The sequence below is a fragment of the Vicia villosa genome, unplaced genomic scaffold (genome assembly GCF_029867415.1).
Source record: "Vicia villosa cultivar HV-30 ecotype Madison, WI unplaced genomic scaffold, Vvil1.0 ctg.000428F_1_1, whole genome shotgun sequence".
Taxonomy (NCBI): domain Eukaryota; kingdom Viridiplantae; phylum Streptophyta; class Magnoliopsida; order Fabales; family Fabaceae; genus Vicia; species Vicia villosa.
In genome coordinates this window covers 535,004-552,050 of record NW_026705204.1, presented here as the reverse complement: position 1 = coordinate 552,050, position 17,047 = coordinate 535,004, and the positions used below count along the sequence as shown (strand labels likewise).

The 17,047-nt window shown below is 32.8% G+C and overlaps 2 protein-coding genes across 2 annotated transcripts; both read right to left on the bottom strand.

The window, feature by feature from the left end:
- Nucleotides 1–1,882: 1,882 nt before the first annotated feature.
- Nucleotides 1,883–7,949, bottom strand: LOC131628170 (notchless protein homolog). Its single transcript, XM_058899037.1, has 13 exons — nt 7,648–7,949; nt 7,455–7,536; nt 7,251–7,340; nt 6,947–7,072; nt 6,135–6,262; nt 5,545–5,741; nt 5,158–5,221; nt 4,194–4,304; nt 3,427–3,564; nt 2,934–3,076; nt 2,783–2,837; nt 2,590–2,646; nt 1,883–2,494 (listed from the first exon to the last, which is right to left on the bottom strand). Exons 1-13 carry the CDS (start codon nt 7,810–7,812, stop codon nt 2,411–2,413), a joined length of 1,440 nt encoding a protein of 479 aa, XP_058755020.1. The 5' UTR covers nt 7,813–7,949; the 3' UTR covers nt 1,883–2,410.
- A 4,784-nt stretch (nt 7,950–12,733) lies between these two features.
- Nucleotides 12,734–16,693, bottom strand: LOC131628164 (IQ domain-containing protein IQM6). The gene is made up of 9 exons (XM_058899031.1): nt 16,545–16,693; nt 15,542–15,857; nt 15,204–15,318; nt 15,042–15,107; nt 14,825–14,913; nt 14,644–14,731; nt 14,158–14,388; nt 13,961–14,062; nt 12,734–13,869 (listed from the first exon to the last, which is right to left on the bottom strand). Exons 2-9 carry the CDS (start codon nt 15,844–15,846, stop codon nt 13,147–13,149), a joined length of 1,719 nt encoding a protein of 572 aa, XP_058755014.1. The 5' UTR covers nt 15,847–15,857; nt 16,545–16,693; the 3' UTR covers nt 12,734–13,146.
- Nucleotides 16,694–17,047: the final 354 nt, after the last annotated feature.

Below are 17,047 nucleotides of genomic sequence, written 5' to 3'. Positions count from 1 at the left end.
TGGGGAGGTAGTTTGGCATAATGACACGATGCGACGAAATAAAAAGGGCCGCCCCAACAGTACTCGTATTCGAACCGAAATGGACGTGCATGACAAAATGGAAAGAAAATGTAGCATTTGTCGTCAACTAGGCCACAATAAAAAGAAATGTCCTACTCGTGGAACAACCTCATCGCATGTTTAATCAAGTTTGTAGTACCATATTTTTTTGATAATGTATCGGCTTTGTGTATCGACTTTGTAACATATTTTTAATCAATGAACTCTACTTTATTAAGTGGCGTAATCGACAACACGAATATTAAATAACATAATTAGGGTTAATAACAATTTTACGAAATCGGCTTACCGACCAATTTTACGAAAATCGAAGTCCGGAACCGAAAACTTTGCGCGAAATAAAACAAAATGGGGTATTTTTTTAAAAAAAAAAAAACTAACACATAGGAGCCATTTCATATGGCGCCTATGTGTCAACAATAATGTTTGCGCCATTTGATTTGGCTATTTCACAACCAATGTGCCCTTTGGTTTGGCGCATACCCATGGGTCTGCTGCCAAACCTAGACACTTTGGTAAATTTTCTGAAAAATAGGTTTTTTTGGTTTTTTTTTTAAACATGTATATTTAAATTTTTTCTGTTTTTTATCCCTATAAATATCTCAAATTTTATTTTTAGTCCTATTAAAAAAATAACATATTTTAGTCCCTATAAAAATTTTATGCATGCAGTTTTAGTACTTGCTATTTTTTAAAATTTTGAAAATTGTTTAATTACCTTTAAATTTTAAAAATTTTAAATAATTTTTTGTATACCTGTTTAGAATATTATAAAATATTTCTTTACCAAATTATAGAATATTTTAAAATGAGAAGAATTAAATATGAATTTTTAAAATTTTAAAAGATAATGATAAAAGTAATGCAAATCTCAACTTATAAATTAAATTTTGAGTTTTTTTTTCAAGGAACTTTTTATAACGTTCTAAACATGTCTGCAAAATAATTATTCAAAAATACACATCGTTTAACAATAGGGACTAAAACTACGTGTATAATAATTTTGTAAGGACCAAAATATATCTTTTTTTAATAAGAACCAAAAACAAAATTTGATAATTTTATAGGGACCAAAAACATATTTAACCCTTTAAATTTTAATCTCTTTAAGGTAAATCCAAATATTAAAATTCAGACATTTTAACAACTTTGTTTTATCAGAAAATCTTAATATGTTTGGATATCACGAAATGAACGGAGCGGTATGAAATGGAGCGGAGTGGAACGGAGCGGAACGAATGTACCATTCCATTGTTTGGAAATTTTAGAACGGAATAAGACAAATTATTCATTCCGCCCAAATTGGAGGGGAAGGAATATGGTGGTAAGTGATGGAATGAAATCCATACCACTCATTTCCGCTCCGTTCCATCCGTTTTTAAATTATCCAAACAACGGAATATCATTTTATTCCATTCCATTCCGCTCCGCTCCATCCGATTCCATCAATCCAAACAAAGCCTAATTCTGAGATGGTTTGGGATGGTGTGTTAAAAAGCGTCTGAAGTCCAAAATTAAGACTTTTTTTTAACTTAGACTTGGCTTCATTCGAAGTGGTACTTGTAGTGTATTTGATGCGTCCAAAGATTAGACTCTTTTGAGGATAATTTTAGAGTTTCGCTAAGGTGTGAGAAAGACATGAGATATGTAATGAATAATCCACAATATCCCCAAAATATATCATATAAAATTAGCTGAACTTTCCTAAGATTTTTCATAGCAAAACCTCTTAGATTAAAATTTTAGAAGGCTTTTACGCTCAGAATTTGTCTGTTTAAATTTAAAAACGGATTTATATTTTAAAAAAGCACCTTAGAATCTCTAAGCAAAAGTATAAAAATATAAGATTTGAATTTGAATACACGAAAATAAAATATACCTGTATACAGTCGTCACATTCAAATTTTAAATATAGAAGTACTCCATTCGAAGACTTACTCTAACACTAGTGTAGTGTCAAGGCAAACAAAATGCCATATTAGGGCTAGCCTTGCATACTCAGTTTATAATTACCAACAAAAAACAAAATTGACATAGTTGTCATTCAGAAACAATATCCTAACTACGGTTAAAATAGGACAAAATACCAACAAAAAAAAAGACGACGAAGTATATTCTCGCAAGCGTATAATAGACCTCCAAGCAATTCAGGAAGCTTCTTTACCTGAGACTCAACTTGAGCAACTTGTTCTTCCAGTGCCTAATCTCAATGGCAAAATAGTATATGGAATAGACATTCATATCCTATAGCTTAAAGATGATCTTGCATCCACAGAATAGCCAGCCATTGATTTCCATGCAGTGACAATAGCATCGAGAATAGATTCTCAAAGTTGATCCAAAAACTAGCTTAACCCATCCACAACTTCAACACTTTATCTTTACCCCCAGAAGCCACCTTCTCTCCATCTGGACTCCAATCAACAGAAAACACCTTCACAACAAGAATATAAACTTAGGTTAGCAACCAGAGTGGGAATTTTATATATTTTTTTAAGTCACTCAAATGATTTTGCATCTATAACATACTTCATCGGCATGGCCCGGAAGGTCTTGCTTCAACTTGCGAGTCCGAATATCCCAAACCTTGAAAATCAAACACAATGTAAGGTCAGAGTTCTTGTTTTGCAAATGATAGGTTCTACCACACTCATTGGTTTGATAGATTCTACTATACAAACCAAATAAAAAAATATCAACAAAAAATAAACAAAATGGTTACCTTAAGTGTAGAATCTTTGCTTCCACTTAAAAGAAGTCTACTGTCTGCAGACCAGCTGTATAATAAAAGTCAATATGGTTGGTTAATTGCTGTTTGCAAAGAAATACCTTTGGCTAAAAGTTTGAAATAAGATTGAATCACCCATGTATACCTGATCTGATAAACAGGCCCAACATGGCCACGAAAGACAGTGACAAATGCCCCTGTAGTTCCATTCCATATCTTGACAGATTTATCAAAAGATGCACTCGCTATCCATTGCCCATCAGGCGAAAAATAGACATGGTTCACAAGCTGTCAAAATACAAATATAACTTGTGTATCGTTATGCATATAAAGAAAATTATAACTTGAAAAATTGTGATTTAATCTGTAAGACAATAGTAAATTCATACTAAGACGCAACAACAAATAATAAGCGATAGACATGTGCAAATACTTAAATATCTCAATAGATTTAGTAGAACTTATTATTTAACCATTTTATGTGTATCAAGAACTGCTATATATTAGATAATTCTTTCAAATCCTAATTTTCTAATCAATAATACTGATGCTAACTAAAGTCACATTGCAATTTGAAGAAAGAATAACTTTGGTTTGTTCTTATCGACATATTTTAAATTGTAAGAAAAAATAAATACCTGCTGATGACCTGTCATGCGAGTTTTGGGGTGCTTGTTGGTGAAGGGTTCCCAAAGGAACATTGTGAAATCATCAGACCCAGAGACCAATCTCTCAGGAGCATTACCTCTCGTTGATTTGTACCTTTCAAGAGCAACCTACGTACATTAGCAGCATAAACTGGTATTAGTAAAACAGGGATGAAAAAAGTAGTTTCTTGAGAAAGGAGCTTGTAAAGTAGAGAAACAAAATATTTTATGGACTAAAAGTTACAACATTCAAAGAATAATTAAAAATATTTTAGCCAATTGATTGGAATTTGAATACATAGTTCTTCAAAATAACAAAATAGTATGAGGGAACAAATTGTTCTGGACATTATGTCATTTAATATCTGGTTTGACATGAAAATGTTGGAAACAATTGAAAATTTTAAAACTTCTAGATTAAGATCTGAACTATAATTTCTTAGCTTAATAATCCTTGCAGACCTCATGCTTGAGGGACTATGAACTATAGTGTCTTAGCTTAATCATATCGACCCTCCAGGCCTCATGCTTGAGGGACTGTGAATTGGACTGACTTTGCTTGGGGCCCGAAAGAAGTTATCCCATACCACACACAGCCCAGAAATATAACGCAGGTAGGATTCACACTATTGTATTTATCACAAGTACAAGATCCAATTCCAAAAATCAGGGTTTATTATGGACAACCGGGTTTTGCATCTAAAAACACAATTATGGTTCAAAGGTCTAACATTCTTGTTAAGAAAACTACTAGTTACCTTTTTCATTTCCTCTGGAGATGAATAATGTTTTGCAGTATGATCAAAAGCTCCAGTGCGAAGAACATACTCGGTGCTCAATGCTAAAGAATTGACCCAATGAGCATGTCCCTAAAATAAATACAAAATATGAAGAGAGCAAATAGTATGGAAAAGCAAAAAAAGATTAAAAAATGAGGCCATCACAAACAAAACATGAATTTTATATACAATATAAGCAAAGCATCTGATGCATAAATAAGTATAGAAAAACTCATTGTTAGAATTGTGCTTTTTGTGTTTTGTGATAAACTTTCTCTTAAATAAGAAAAATCCATTGAGACAGAAAATAATACAAGGCAAATGAGATATAAGAAATCCTCCTAAAGAAGAGATTAAAACAAAAAACAATAAAAAAGTAAGAGAAACTCGATGGAACAAAGTTTTCCAATCCAATCTATTAACATTAGTTTAGATGAAAATCCAACATTTTTCCCAAGATAACAACCTCTAATTAATGTTTTAAATAAAAAATAAATTACATAATAGATTTATTTCTTAAAATGTAATTAATAAATAAAGTTCCTCCAGTTATAAGGCAACATGGTTGAACATAAAACCAAAGTATTAGTATTCGTGTACAAATTAACAATAAAGAAGTTTGATCCTCATACCAGGAACCGTAAAAGAGTTTGATCCTCATGCCAGGAAAGTCAATTTCTTAAATGGTAGTTTGATCCACAAGACATTGCCATTGGATGATAGTATTAAAAGTTAACAGTTACATTCAAACAATAAATCAAAATTAAACACGTCGCTGAGGATTTAGATAATACACATTAAATACATAGGAAAGATAACATAAAAATAACTAAAGTGAAGAAAAAGTTGGCACCAAAAAGTAACAGTAGATGTACAAAACACTAATCAAATCAAATTTTAAACAAGCACATAAAAAGTTCAATTGTGAAGGGATGAGGCCTACCTTCAGTTCCCGAATTAGCTTCCCTTGTGTAGTTTCCCAAACTTTGATTGTACAATCTTGGGACCTGTAACACAACAGCATAGTCAGGACCTGGGTAGTAATACGGAAATAGTGATAATAAGGCATTGTTTTATGCTTAAAAAAATGAAAAACACTGCAGCATACCATCAGTTAACATCGGGATCAGTTGAATTTTAAGAGTAAAAATAAGACCTTTTAACTAAGATAAGCATGAGTTTAAATCATTAAATGGAAGTTTTAACAAAAATGGGATTTTACTTCCCACAGGGGGTGTGCAGGAAAAACTCTACGAAAGATTAAATTCGGTGAAGAGAAAAATTCAGACTAAATTTTTTTGAGAAATTGGAAGGAAAGAAGGAGAAATACCCAGTATAAATAACACCATCTCCGCCCCATTTTACACATGTTACTGCAAGTGTGTGGCCACTGAGTACGATACATTTCTTCAAAGAAACATCCCAAATACGAGCATCCCCATCTTTGCTGGAACTTACAAAGCGGCGGCAAGGAGCATTCAGGTGGACAGGTTCCCAAGAGATACCGGTAATCCATTTCTTATGGCCCTACAATTTGTACAAGTATACTTCAATTTTTATTGTCCAAGAAACAATATGATGTACAAAATTCTTCAAACAACAAATGTTCTTAAACTGATTCTTAACCAAACTGGTTGTTTCAATTATGTATGTATGTATCCCAGTGTTACTGATTGCGGTTGGCAGACCACGGCAGAAAGCCAAATTACGCCATTATAAGTAGCCATGCTTCACAAGTTGGGCATGTCAGTTGATATATTCAGACACCATCATCTATTCAGAGTTCAGATGATATATGACTTAGTCTTACACTATACTCCTTAGTAGGCTGCTACCAATGCACTTTAAATGCAAAAAAATATGAAGAGAAAAAGGAGGCAGCTTCATAATGCAAATTGAAATTCAAAGTTAAAGACTTACAGTTAAAGCATTTCCTGATTGCTTTCCAGTTTTTGGGTCCCAACATATAAGTTCTCCTGACTTGCTCCCACTTACAAGATACTTGCCATCGGGTGACCATCCAATACAAAGGACCCAGTTCTTGTGTCCTGTATAAAATACAAACAACTATATATGACACATTCTGATTAAAGATACAAAAGAATACATGTTAACAAATAAGATGTGTATCAACGGATACTGAAAAGAGAGAATGAAGACTCTTCTCACATATACATTTCTAACATGCAGCCTCCTATTAAAACTATATAAGGAACAATAGCTCTATATAGCAGATGTAGACCTATATAATCCTTCAAATCAGTAAAAGAAAAAAAAACTGCAGGACATTCAAGAGACTTGCAAGTTGCAACCTCCCTCCCAATCACAAATCCTCACTTGGAAATTCACTATGTTCATACTTCTAAAGTTCTATGCCTTCCCCTAACCTAATTTCCACCTCCCATTTTTCCTAACCAGCTCAATATACAGTTATACTCTAGACTCAACTGCGTGAATATCACATTTCCTACTTGTTTTGTTCCACTACGTCCCATCTCTTTTCCATAGCATACTCCTGCGGTATTGGGCATCAATTTGAAATGGGTTTATACTACAAAATATATCAAGTTCTTTCTATCAATGGAATTGTGAGCATAATCCAACTACTCAAATTGATTATTTTGCTATTCAGAGGAAATAATGCCTAAATATGATTGTTTCTTGCTTTAATTAGAATAAGTAAATTATGTTTGGCAGACACAAGAATGACTTATCATCTTTAAATATCAAACCTGTGCATGTGTACATTGGTGTCTGAGTGCCAAGGTCCCAAAACCGAACAGTGGTATCACCAGAACCACTTGCCAGCTGCCGCCCATCAGGACTAAAGGCAACACTCAATACAGCTTCGCCATGACCTACAAATAATCTCAACAGCATGAATTCCATAGAAAATGACAGCAATACACTTTCATCTAAAATCTTCAAAAGCCAAACCACGTTTCAAAAATTACACTACGACTTTTAGAATAATTCTACATGCAACATTGTGCCATTACAACAATTGAGGGAACAAAACTCATCATATCTTCATACCAGAAATCGTTGCGGAACATCGACTCACGGGACGAATCCGAAAAACAGCCTGAGGTTGACAAACTATAGGCAACGCTTTCTCCACCGACACTGAAGTAATGTTAAATTAACATCACAAACAAAAAGAAAAACGTTAGGAAAAAAAATCAAACAAGTGAAAAATTTAAAAAACAACAACTTTGTGTGAATCCAAACACGACTAACCTTTATGTTTCTGCAAGTATGTTTCAAGTGGTACAAGTAGCTCCTCATCCGATATATAAAAAGCATAAGGCAATTTCTCCTCCTACATATTGAAAACATAGACAGAAATTCAATCAAATGAATGTTAATACATATAATTTATCAAGGTTTTGAAAAACGGTAATAAAAAGCAAGAGAAGGAAATTAGGGTTACATTTTGTAGAAGCTGATTGACGATGAGTTGGAGCTGTTGTGGACCTATGTTCTGAGGCAGGTACATAGGAGCACCAAGAGGAGCTCCGTCTTGGTGCGTTAAAAGGCACATCACGTTATTGACTACAGTCCTCTGCTCCATTGTTGCCTCTGTTTCACCTTCCATTCTTCAACTTTTCACCGCCTCTGATTCTTCTCTATTCTCGGCTAAACTGTGTTCCTCTTTGTTCGGTTCTATAATTCTAGCTTGATTTGCGCGTGTGAATGTACGGGGCAATGGAAAGTAGTCGCAGGGAGTGGAGTAGGGTTTTAAACAGATACACCGTAGGTGCTAAAGGTATATTATAACTTTGGTTCAAGTTTAACCGTCAGATGAATCTTGAATATTAAATAATGCCACGTGTCATTTTTTTTACCAAAACAAAATTAACTCATATCATTAAATAAATAGGTGTCAATACAATACAAGGAGGAACAACATTAACGTATATGCGTCGAGGCAACCATATTCGTTTGACGCATAATAAACTTAATCTCAAAATTTGTAACAAGTCTCGACAATCTCTGAATAGAAATAATAATAGTATTAAACTCCGAATTACCGGTAACTACAGAATTAATTCCGTGAATCACTACTTGAGAGTCGCTTCCAAAAATCACATTATTCAAATTCATGGTGATAGCAATATGAATGGCCTCTTTCAGAGCCAAAGCTTCAGTTTCTATGGGAGACGTAATACCTTTATCCCATGTTACACCTGCAATGATAAATCTACCCAAATTATCTCGAAGACACCAAGCCCTATTCGTAGTTTGGTAATGACTATTAAAACCGACATCAACGTTACACTTCATCTAACCTTCAGCTGGGGGATCCAAACCAGCGGGAGCTTAAGATCAATATTTGAAACTTGAATATTACGGGCATCAAACCAATCAAACCAATTATAACAAGCTTGAATACCAATTCTACCAAGATCCTGCCTATTATTATTCTAAACAATATTATTACGGTTCTTCCAAAGACTTTCTAAAACCATAGCAAATCTTCCGGCATCTTTCTTATCCTCCCTACTACAAATATCTAGGATAATAGACTTAGCATCACTAAAGTTTTGTAAACGGTGATCAACAATGGTAGACAAAAATGTTGTCTGCCAACAAAAGCTAGTAGATTGACATCCAAAGAATGCATGCCAGTCATCTTCCACTTCCAGATCACACACCGGGCACAACAATGGACATTGAACATAATGATTCCTAAGTATTTGACCTAACGGTAAGCACCCTCGACAAATTCTCCAAAGAAGGTGCTTGACTCTAGGAGGCACCAAGATATTTCATAAACTATCCCAATTACCATCCATTCTCCAATTAGGTTGAAACGAGCGAGAAATCATCCAAAGTTTATACCCCGTACGAACACTATAATCCCCACTTCTCTCCTCATTCCAGATAGGGACATCATCTACTACCTCCTCAATCAAAGGAATGTTCAAGATCTCTTTAGCAACTAACTGATTAAATAAGGAGTTAACAACTTCAATGTTCCAGCACTTAATATTGGGTAAGAGGAGATCTTGAACCGTAAGATTATACACACCTTGGGGGAATGGACCACTGATATGGAAATCTTTACTACCACTAAGCCAAGGCCCATGTAAGACCTTGATCTTGCTTCCAGTTCCAATACTCCACCTACACCCCAAACACAGAACATCCTTAGCTTTCCAGAGACTTCTCCACAAAAAACTCGTATTAGAACCTATTTTAGCATCCAAAAAACGAGGAATTAGGAAAGCACCTTGCTTTGAAGAATCTGGAAACTAAAGAGGCGGGTTTAGACAACAACTTTCATCCCTGTTTAGCTACCATAGCCAAGTTAAAGGCCTGAAAATCCCTAAATCCCAACCATCCGTCTCTCTTCAGACACACCATATTCTCCCATGCCAACCAATAAATACCTTTGTTACCACCATCACCTCCCCACCAAAAAGAATTCAACATCTTCTCAGTATCATTCACCACCCCATCAGGAATAACATACACACTCATAATATAAGAAGGAATAGACTATAGAACTGATTTTATCATCACCTCTTTACCCGCCTTTGACAACGATCGACCCCTCCAAGAGTTAATTCTCTTCCAAATGTGATCCTTTATAAAAGCAAAAGTCTCCTTCTTGTTACGACCTATCATCAGGGACGGAGCTAGCTTAGCCAAAGTGTGGGCTGAAGCCCCCACTATGTTTAAAACCACTACCACTGCATAGATAAATGATAAAATTGCTCCCACTAAAAAAAGTAACAATCATTTTAATTTTGACGAGCATTAATGCAGTCACTCAATAGATCGAAACTACAAAGACATCAACAGTATATTCTCATTAATTATTTTGGTCCTTAAATTTGTGTTTAAATAGTTACTTAATTTATTAAAGGTATTTTTTACTGATCAATTTATTTCATAAAAATTAATAATAAAGGATACATTAGAATGGTGTTTGTGATTTTTTTACATACTTTTATTTACATTAAAAGTAAAAAACCTATTAATTTTTTCAAACTACAAAAATCGTAAAAAATATTTATAATTTATATTATGATTTAAAAAATAAAGGTATATATATATATATATATATATATATATATATATATATATATATATATATATATATATATTTTGCCCCCACAATTCAATTTTCCTAGCTCCGTGCCTGCCTATCATCGAGGGTAAATCCAACTAAACACCTGTACCAAGCACATGACGGACACCCATCATATTAGCAATATCCTCCTGAGCTAAAATACTAAGATTACAGCTGAAGAAAACCTCTGACTTTGTCATATTAATTTCTTGACCGGAAGCAATGGCATAGATTTTAAGTAATTGCATAAGGTGAGACACCTCTGCAATATTAGCCTTGGAAAATAAAAAATAATCGTCAGCAAAAAGTAGATGGGACACACTAGGTGCCCCTCTGCATATCTGAACACCGTGAATGTCTTCTCGAGCTACAACATCTTTGATAAGAGCTGAGAGGCCTTCAACAATGAGAATAAAGAGATAAGGTGACAGCGGGTCACCTTGTCTCAACCCTCTTCCTGGTTTGATTGGTCCAACTCTATCTGAATTCACTAGAACCGAAAAACAAATCATACATGTTTCACTTAGGCTATGTTTGGGAGTTTAGAAGGGAGGACTTCAAAATTTTATTTTTTTTTAAATATATAAATTTTTAACATTTTTTGAAAAAAAAAATTTATTTAGAATGATAAAATAATGTTTATCATTAATGTATTTTTACTTTTTGGAAAAAAAATTGTTTAGAATGATAAAATAATGTTTATCATTAATGTATTTTTATTTTTTGAAATACTATAGCAACAAATACTATATCAAAATGGAAATGATGTTAAAAGATAAAGTAACGTTATGAAATGTCCACGCTAGCGAATCAGACAAAAACAAATCCACGTTAGCAACTTAAGTTTATCTCACGTAAGCCTTCGTTAGTGGACTAAAATTGAACAATAATATTACGAAAACTATTATTTGATTTTTTTTAGGAACTAAAATTGAATAATAATATATTTATAAGCAGGGCCGGCCCAAACTGTCTAGAGGCCCTGTTCTATTTTAATAATATGTTCATTATAAAATAAAGTATAAAAGTTTTTTTAAAAATTATTTAAAATTGTAGCATAAGAACTAAAAAAATTAAATAATTGTTTAGAAATATTTCGACAAATTCAACTATAATTTTTTTTTAATCTTTTCCATCCATAAAAGTTCTTAATTTTTTAGAATCATTCATACAATTATAAATTTAGTTGAAGACAATGTATATGACAAATTTTAATACTCTAATGTACTAATATATAATTTTTAATATAAAATATAAAATATTTCTTTAGAAAACACATAAATTTTTTATTAGGAGATGGTATACTAATAAATAAGTTTAAAAATTTTAAATAAAATAATAGATTTTGTTTTTGGCACATTTAATTTTTTTCTATATATATGTATATATTTAAACTTATAAGTTTCATAACATTGATATTTAAAAAATTTTGATTGATGACTAAATCAAACAATAGCAAACACATTTATAGGAAATCTGATATTAAAATATTAATTATTGTCAAATAATAAATAATGAAATATTATAATCCCACGTTAAAAATTAATAAATGCTTAGAGAAAGAGTAAATCATGAAATAAGTAACTCACAGGGTAGTTTAAAATTGACTCACAGGATGTAACAATACTAAATTAACTTAAATTTTGTTTTAATTCCTAAAGAAAATATTACAAGCCAATTTTTTAGTTTAACAAAAGTGAGGCCCTTTAATGTATGTGGCCCTGTGCAACAGCTCTTGCTGCACTTGCTTTGGGCCGGGCCTGCTTATAAGGACTAAAAATTTACTTAACCCTTTAAGAATCTTAAGAAACAAAAACTAATAAGTAAACACGAACTAACATTGACCATTTAAAAGAAAAACTAAGAAAGCTTAAATCATAAATATAAATCATAGATATTAAATCATATTCATAAAAAAAAATTAATTGGAATACACAAAGCGTAATCGTCAAATCTTAAATCATATTTATTTTTATTTTAATTATATATAAAATAATAATTATAATGTACAGTGCATTGATCCTTACAAAAGAACTTACTTATTTTTACATAAATGTATCATTGATAGATTGAACTTTAGATAATCAATTTATACTTATTTAACTATATTAATACATTAATACATATCGGTTGAATTACCACCACCTATTTTTAAATTATTTAATAAATTTAAAAGTTAAATTTATACTTATAATAATAATGATCTGAATAAGGATGCATGCCACTAATATTTTATTTTCTGTTTAACTTTTTCTACTTATACATGCTCATAAAATTTGGGTCCATTATGCAGATTTATATAGTCAATTGTTAAAATGCATTGAATTGTTTTCTCTATCAGTTGTAGTTGTTAAACTCTATAACTTTGTAAGTGGTTGATTCAATGTGCTAAAATATATACACTAAATGCATTGCGTGTCATGTGTTTGATAAAATGTTACAATGAAAAATAGCAGAGTTTGATTCATTTTTATTGCTGTAGACCACTGCTTTTCACAAGTTTTTCTTCAACTACTTATGTACAACTACTTCAACACCATATCATTGTAGGTATGAATATAAGATTAATAAAATACATATTTGAAAGAAGGGATATATAAAAAACCAGCAATTCTCAAAGGAATTTGCTCCATAACTATAGCACATGTCATATATGACTTGCATGTTGCTTGCTATTGTTTCAAATCTAGATTGTAAACTTCTCAGCATTTTGGAACTAGAATAATATGCATGCAAAGTTCTTTTGTTTCCCTCACTCACCACCTCAAGACCTACAAAAACTGTATATTGGGTTAAAAGAGCGGCATCAAAATACGAAAAATTCTATTCGGTTAACAGAAGTAACATCCCTTAGTTAATTGATGATACTTCATCTGCTAAAGGAACTGAAAAAGAACGGACGTGTGGACTGAATCGAGACAACAACGGTATCCGAGGCGATGGCGCTGTTGCTCTTGCCCTTGGAGACAAATTTTGTTGTTCCAAGATGAAAAACTGAAGCTCTGCTGGATAGTCTCGCATACAACCAATTCTAGGACCAGCACCTGTTGACCATTTCGTCGATAAATGATTCGCCAGTTGATACGATTTCATTCCTTTATGTGAATCTATTCTCTTCATTATCTTTTCCTTTGGAATAGGATTTTCTTCTTCGTTGTCTTGATCCTCAACAAACAAGTTTGATTTTGAAACCATGAAGTCTTCTTCTTGGATAAGCGATTCTTCTGCTGTCTCGTAACCGCAATCTGATTCTGAGTCTGAATGTGGTGAATATAGTTTTCTAGTTGGACGATGTACTGCCAATACTGACTCGAAAATGTCAGTCACGTTGTCTCTTTTCGGTATTTCGAGTCTAGATATTTTTGTTCCTAGCCGTTTCGACAATCTAGATAATGGTGGATCGGTGTTTGAATCAGCAGATGGATCCTCATTTATGTCCTCGGTTTTCTCTTCGGATAATGCACTACTTGAACTTTCGGTTTCGATGTTAGATGGTAACTTCTCTGAAGATTTTGCTCTAAAATGATATTCCTGGTTCGTTTTCACTGGTTCGTCATCTTCTTCGGGGTTTTTCTGATATAAGAAAAATGACAATTAAAGAGTGAATCAAAGTATGCATTAGATTGATATATTCTACACTATATGCCACTGTCATTCTTTTTACCTGTACATCTGTAAGGTCGACATTATTCTCCTTAAGAAATGACACGAATTCCTGGAAATTTTCTTCGGTTGGGAGATAATGTCCACTGTGAGGCCAAACAGCCTTTGGAATTGAAAAAGTTTACTGTCAGTATGCGAAATAGGGCCAAGGACAAAACAGAAAGAAAAAGACTTAATATATTTCGCTTTCGTTCATACCTTAAGAACACCGTCTTCGGCTACTAATCTACCAGCAGATAATGTGGCTCCGCCTGCTAGGAAGCTTGAATGTTGAAATGTGCCCTTGTTTTTTTGCCCAACATACAAAGTCTTGGAAGTGCTAAGTACAAATATCCACTTAGCATCTTTTGTACTTTCAACTGGAATCCCCGTGTGTTTGTAAAAGAGCCTCCCATTCTCAATAACCACTTCATAAGCCTTTCTTTCCTCCTTCAAAAATAATTTTACGAGTTATTACTTGACGATTAAGTTATCTAATACTTCGGAGCTACAAAACATTGACATAAACACTAGACATGACACGGACACATGGACTTTATATTTGTTTGATAAATTTATATAATTGAGTGTAACCATATGCATCGTGTCGGTGTCGGATACCAGACACCTTCAATTTAAAGTGTCGGTGCTACATAGACTCTAGATGAAAGAAAAATTGATATGAAAGAGAAGTAGGAAACTCACTGGACCCAAATATTTGATGCATTGTTGCTGAAGCTTTGATCTAGAACATCTCTCCGAGCCGAATTCCCTGCCACCTCCAATATCAAGCCTACATTTGCATATAGGTTTAAATTTCATTAGCTTGGTTAGAATTTCCTTTTTGAAAGGAAAAAAAGCTGAATTCTTTAATCTCTAATCTTACCAATAGAAGAAAGGTTGGTAACTATCACAATGTAGCCATTGAACATAATAAAATTGGAGGTTATGGCCATAGCGATGTCGAGGGTCAATCTGCACAAGTCGAAAACCAATTAGAGAGACCAATAGATTAAAGTCCTACTTCATAAACAACTTAATTAAGCGTTCACAACATAAGTGCTTATGCGTAAGCCATTTATATAGTTTCGAGAGTGACTTACTGCCTCGAGCCAGTGCTGCAAAGCAAGTTTACGAGCCTTCCTATCCTTAGATAGACCTTTTCCAACCTGTTATTTAAGGGAAAACAAAAGGTGAGACCAAAAAAAATTACTAGTCTTTTAACCAGTAACATTAATAATACAAAATGATATGAAAAAATTTACCTTGGCAGCTCTCTTTCTAGCCCTTGACCAACGTGAAATCGCAGTCTCAGGTTTTGCAATGTCGAAAAATGATATAGAACTGCGCTTAAGTTCGGCAAAATCCAAAGCCCTCCACCTGTTCCATATGAATGTAATTAGTCTAATAACTTAAACATCATTGCGATTTTACGCTATAATTTGATGGAGATTCCTCACATCACGATTCTTAAAAACGTTCTATCTAAATTTATCCACCAAGATGGAAAAAACACCGTCTTGTGATAGTGTGTTTTTTTTGCATCATGGTCGATAAATCTACAAGGGTGCAATCTTGGAGAAAATGAGTTGAATCAACTAACCATCTTTGTTCTGCAAGAACTGCACAATCTGCAAGTTGTCTTCTAGTTCGAAAACTTTTGTAAACTTTCTGCAATTTAAGTGCAGCAAGGTCTCTATGACCATGTGGCTCCAACTTTTTCGGGGAATAGAAGCTCTTCTCAGAAGAGTTACTGTATGAACTTGAAAAATCATCTAAACTTTCGATACTCTTTGTGCTTAAATGTTTACCAAATAAGTCATTTTCCATATCTGCTGTTGGAGTTCTAAAAGAAAGCATTGTCTCCAACTCTCGGCCATTAATGCTAACAGATCCTTCAAGCATCATCTTCCCTGAAACTGAATTTGTCAATGAAAAAATGTTCATCAACATCTTCACAAAACTATTACAATATAAGCATTTTTTTGTTATTAGACGAAATTGTAATAACCACTAGAAACATGCACTCAAAACCCTAATATCGGTTTCTGTTGGTTGAGTTACGATTTGTGGATAAATTTAGCATTCTTTAGTTGTTGATGGAAATATATTTGAAACATTCTCTTGTACTTAACATAGCATTTCATAAATAAGCATTGCAAAGAGAAGAAGGATCATTAAACAAATATTACTCGTTGTCGGAATAGATTAATTAATAATATTAATAACCAACACATTGTCGCTTTAATTTAGAGTTAATTTTTTTTAAAATTTAACTAGCCCTTCTATTGAGCGCAGAGATTAGTCTTTGCAGTTGCGCGAAAAAATAACCGATTTCTAAAAAAATATTAACCTAGGAAACAAGTTACCAACAATGCACATTCTAAAAAAGTAATATGTCACGAACAACATTACTCTAGATTACCAGGCTTCTTTTCTTCAAAAAAAAGAAAGGTTAAGACCAAAAAAGAACATGAAAACATTGTTGAATTTTACAAATTAATATTCAAGATAAACAATAAAGACAATGTTAATAATAATAATACTAATAATAATGTAATGTGATTTAGTTAGCATTAATAGTGATGATTATAAATGCATGATACCTTGTGTTAATTAATATGAGACATGCAGGGGAGAAGAAAAGCTGAAGGAGATAGATGTAATGTTGGGCAGAGAGAGAGAACGACAAGAAGGAAAGAAAAATGAAAGAAAGAAAGAATGGGGTGGAGAGAGAATGAAACTTAGAGGGAAATGTAAGAGAGACCGAACAATGTGGAAGAGAGATGGTTTTTAAATTTAAACACATAAAAATACCAGTAACAAATTTGTAATTACATAAAATAAACTAATTAAGTTATAGTAATTGCATAATATAAAATTAGAGCATTGTATACATGAGAAAATAACGAAATATTAATACCAAAACAAATTTAGATTGTTTAAGAAACAAAAAGAAGAAGTAACCATTACATAAACAGAACTTGAACTATTTATGAGTTTGAAATGTTTTTTCATAGTAAACAAGTTTTATAACAACATAGAAAAACATTACATCGGATACAAAATAAATCTATGACTATAAATAAAAAAAAATCAAATAGATTAT

Excerpts from the sequence above, each read along its gene's own strand:
- LOC131628170 (XM_058899037.1), bottom strand. The coding sequence starts at position 7,812 with ATGGAAGGTGAAACAGAGGCAACAATGGAGCAGAGGACTGTAGTCAAT. Across the intron at positions 5,222-5,544 it reads GATGGTGTTATTTATACTGG|GTCCCAAGATTGTACAATCA; the intron begins GTATTTCTCCTT and ends GTTGTGTTACAG. Across the intron at positions 2,495-2,589 it reads TTCCGGGCCATGCCGATGAA|GTGTTTTCTGTTGATTGGAG; the intron begins GTATGTTATAGA and ends CTTGTTGTGAAG.
- LOC131628164 (XM_058899031.1), bottom strand. The coding sequence starts at position 15,846 with ATGATGCTTGAAGGATCTGTTAGCATTAATGGCCGAGAGTTGGAGACA. Across the intron at positions 15,319-15,541 it reads GTTCTTGCAGAACAAAGATG|GTGGAGGGCTTTGGATTTTG; the intron begins GTTAGTTGATTC and ends CATATGGAACAG. Across the intron at positions 13,870-13,960 it reads TCGACCTTACAGATGTACAG|AAAAACCCCGAAGAAGATGA; the intron begins GTAAAAAGAATG and ends TTCTTATATCAG.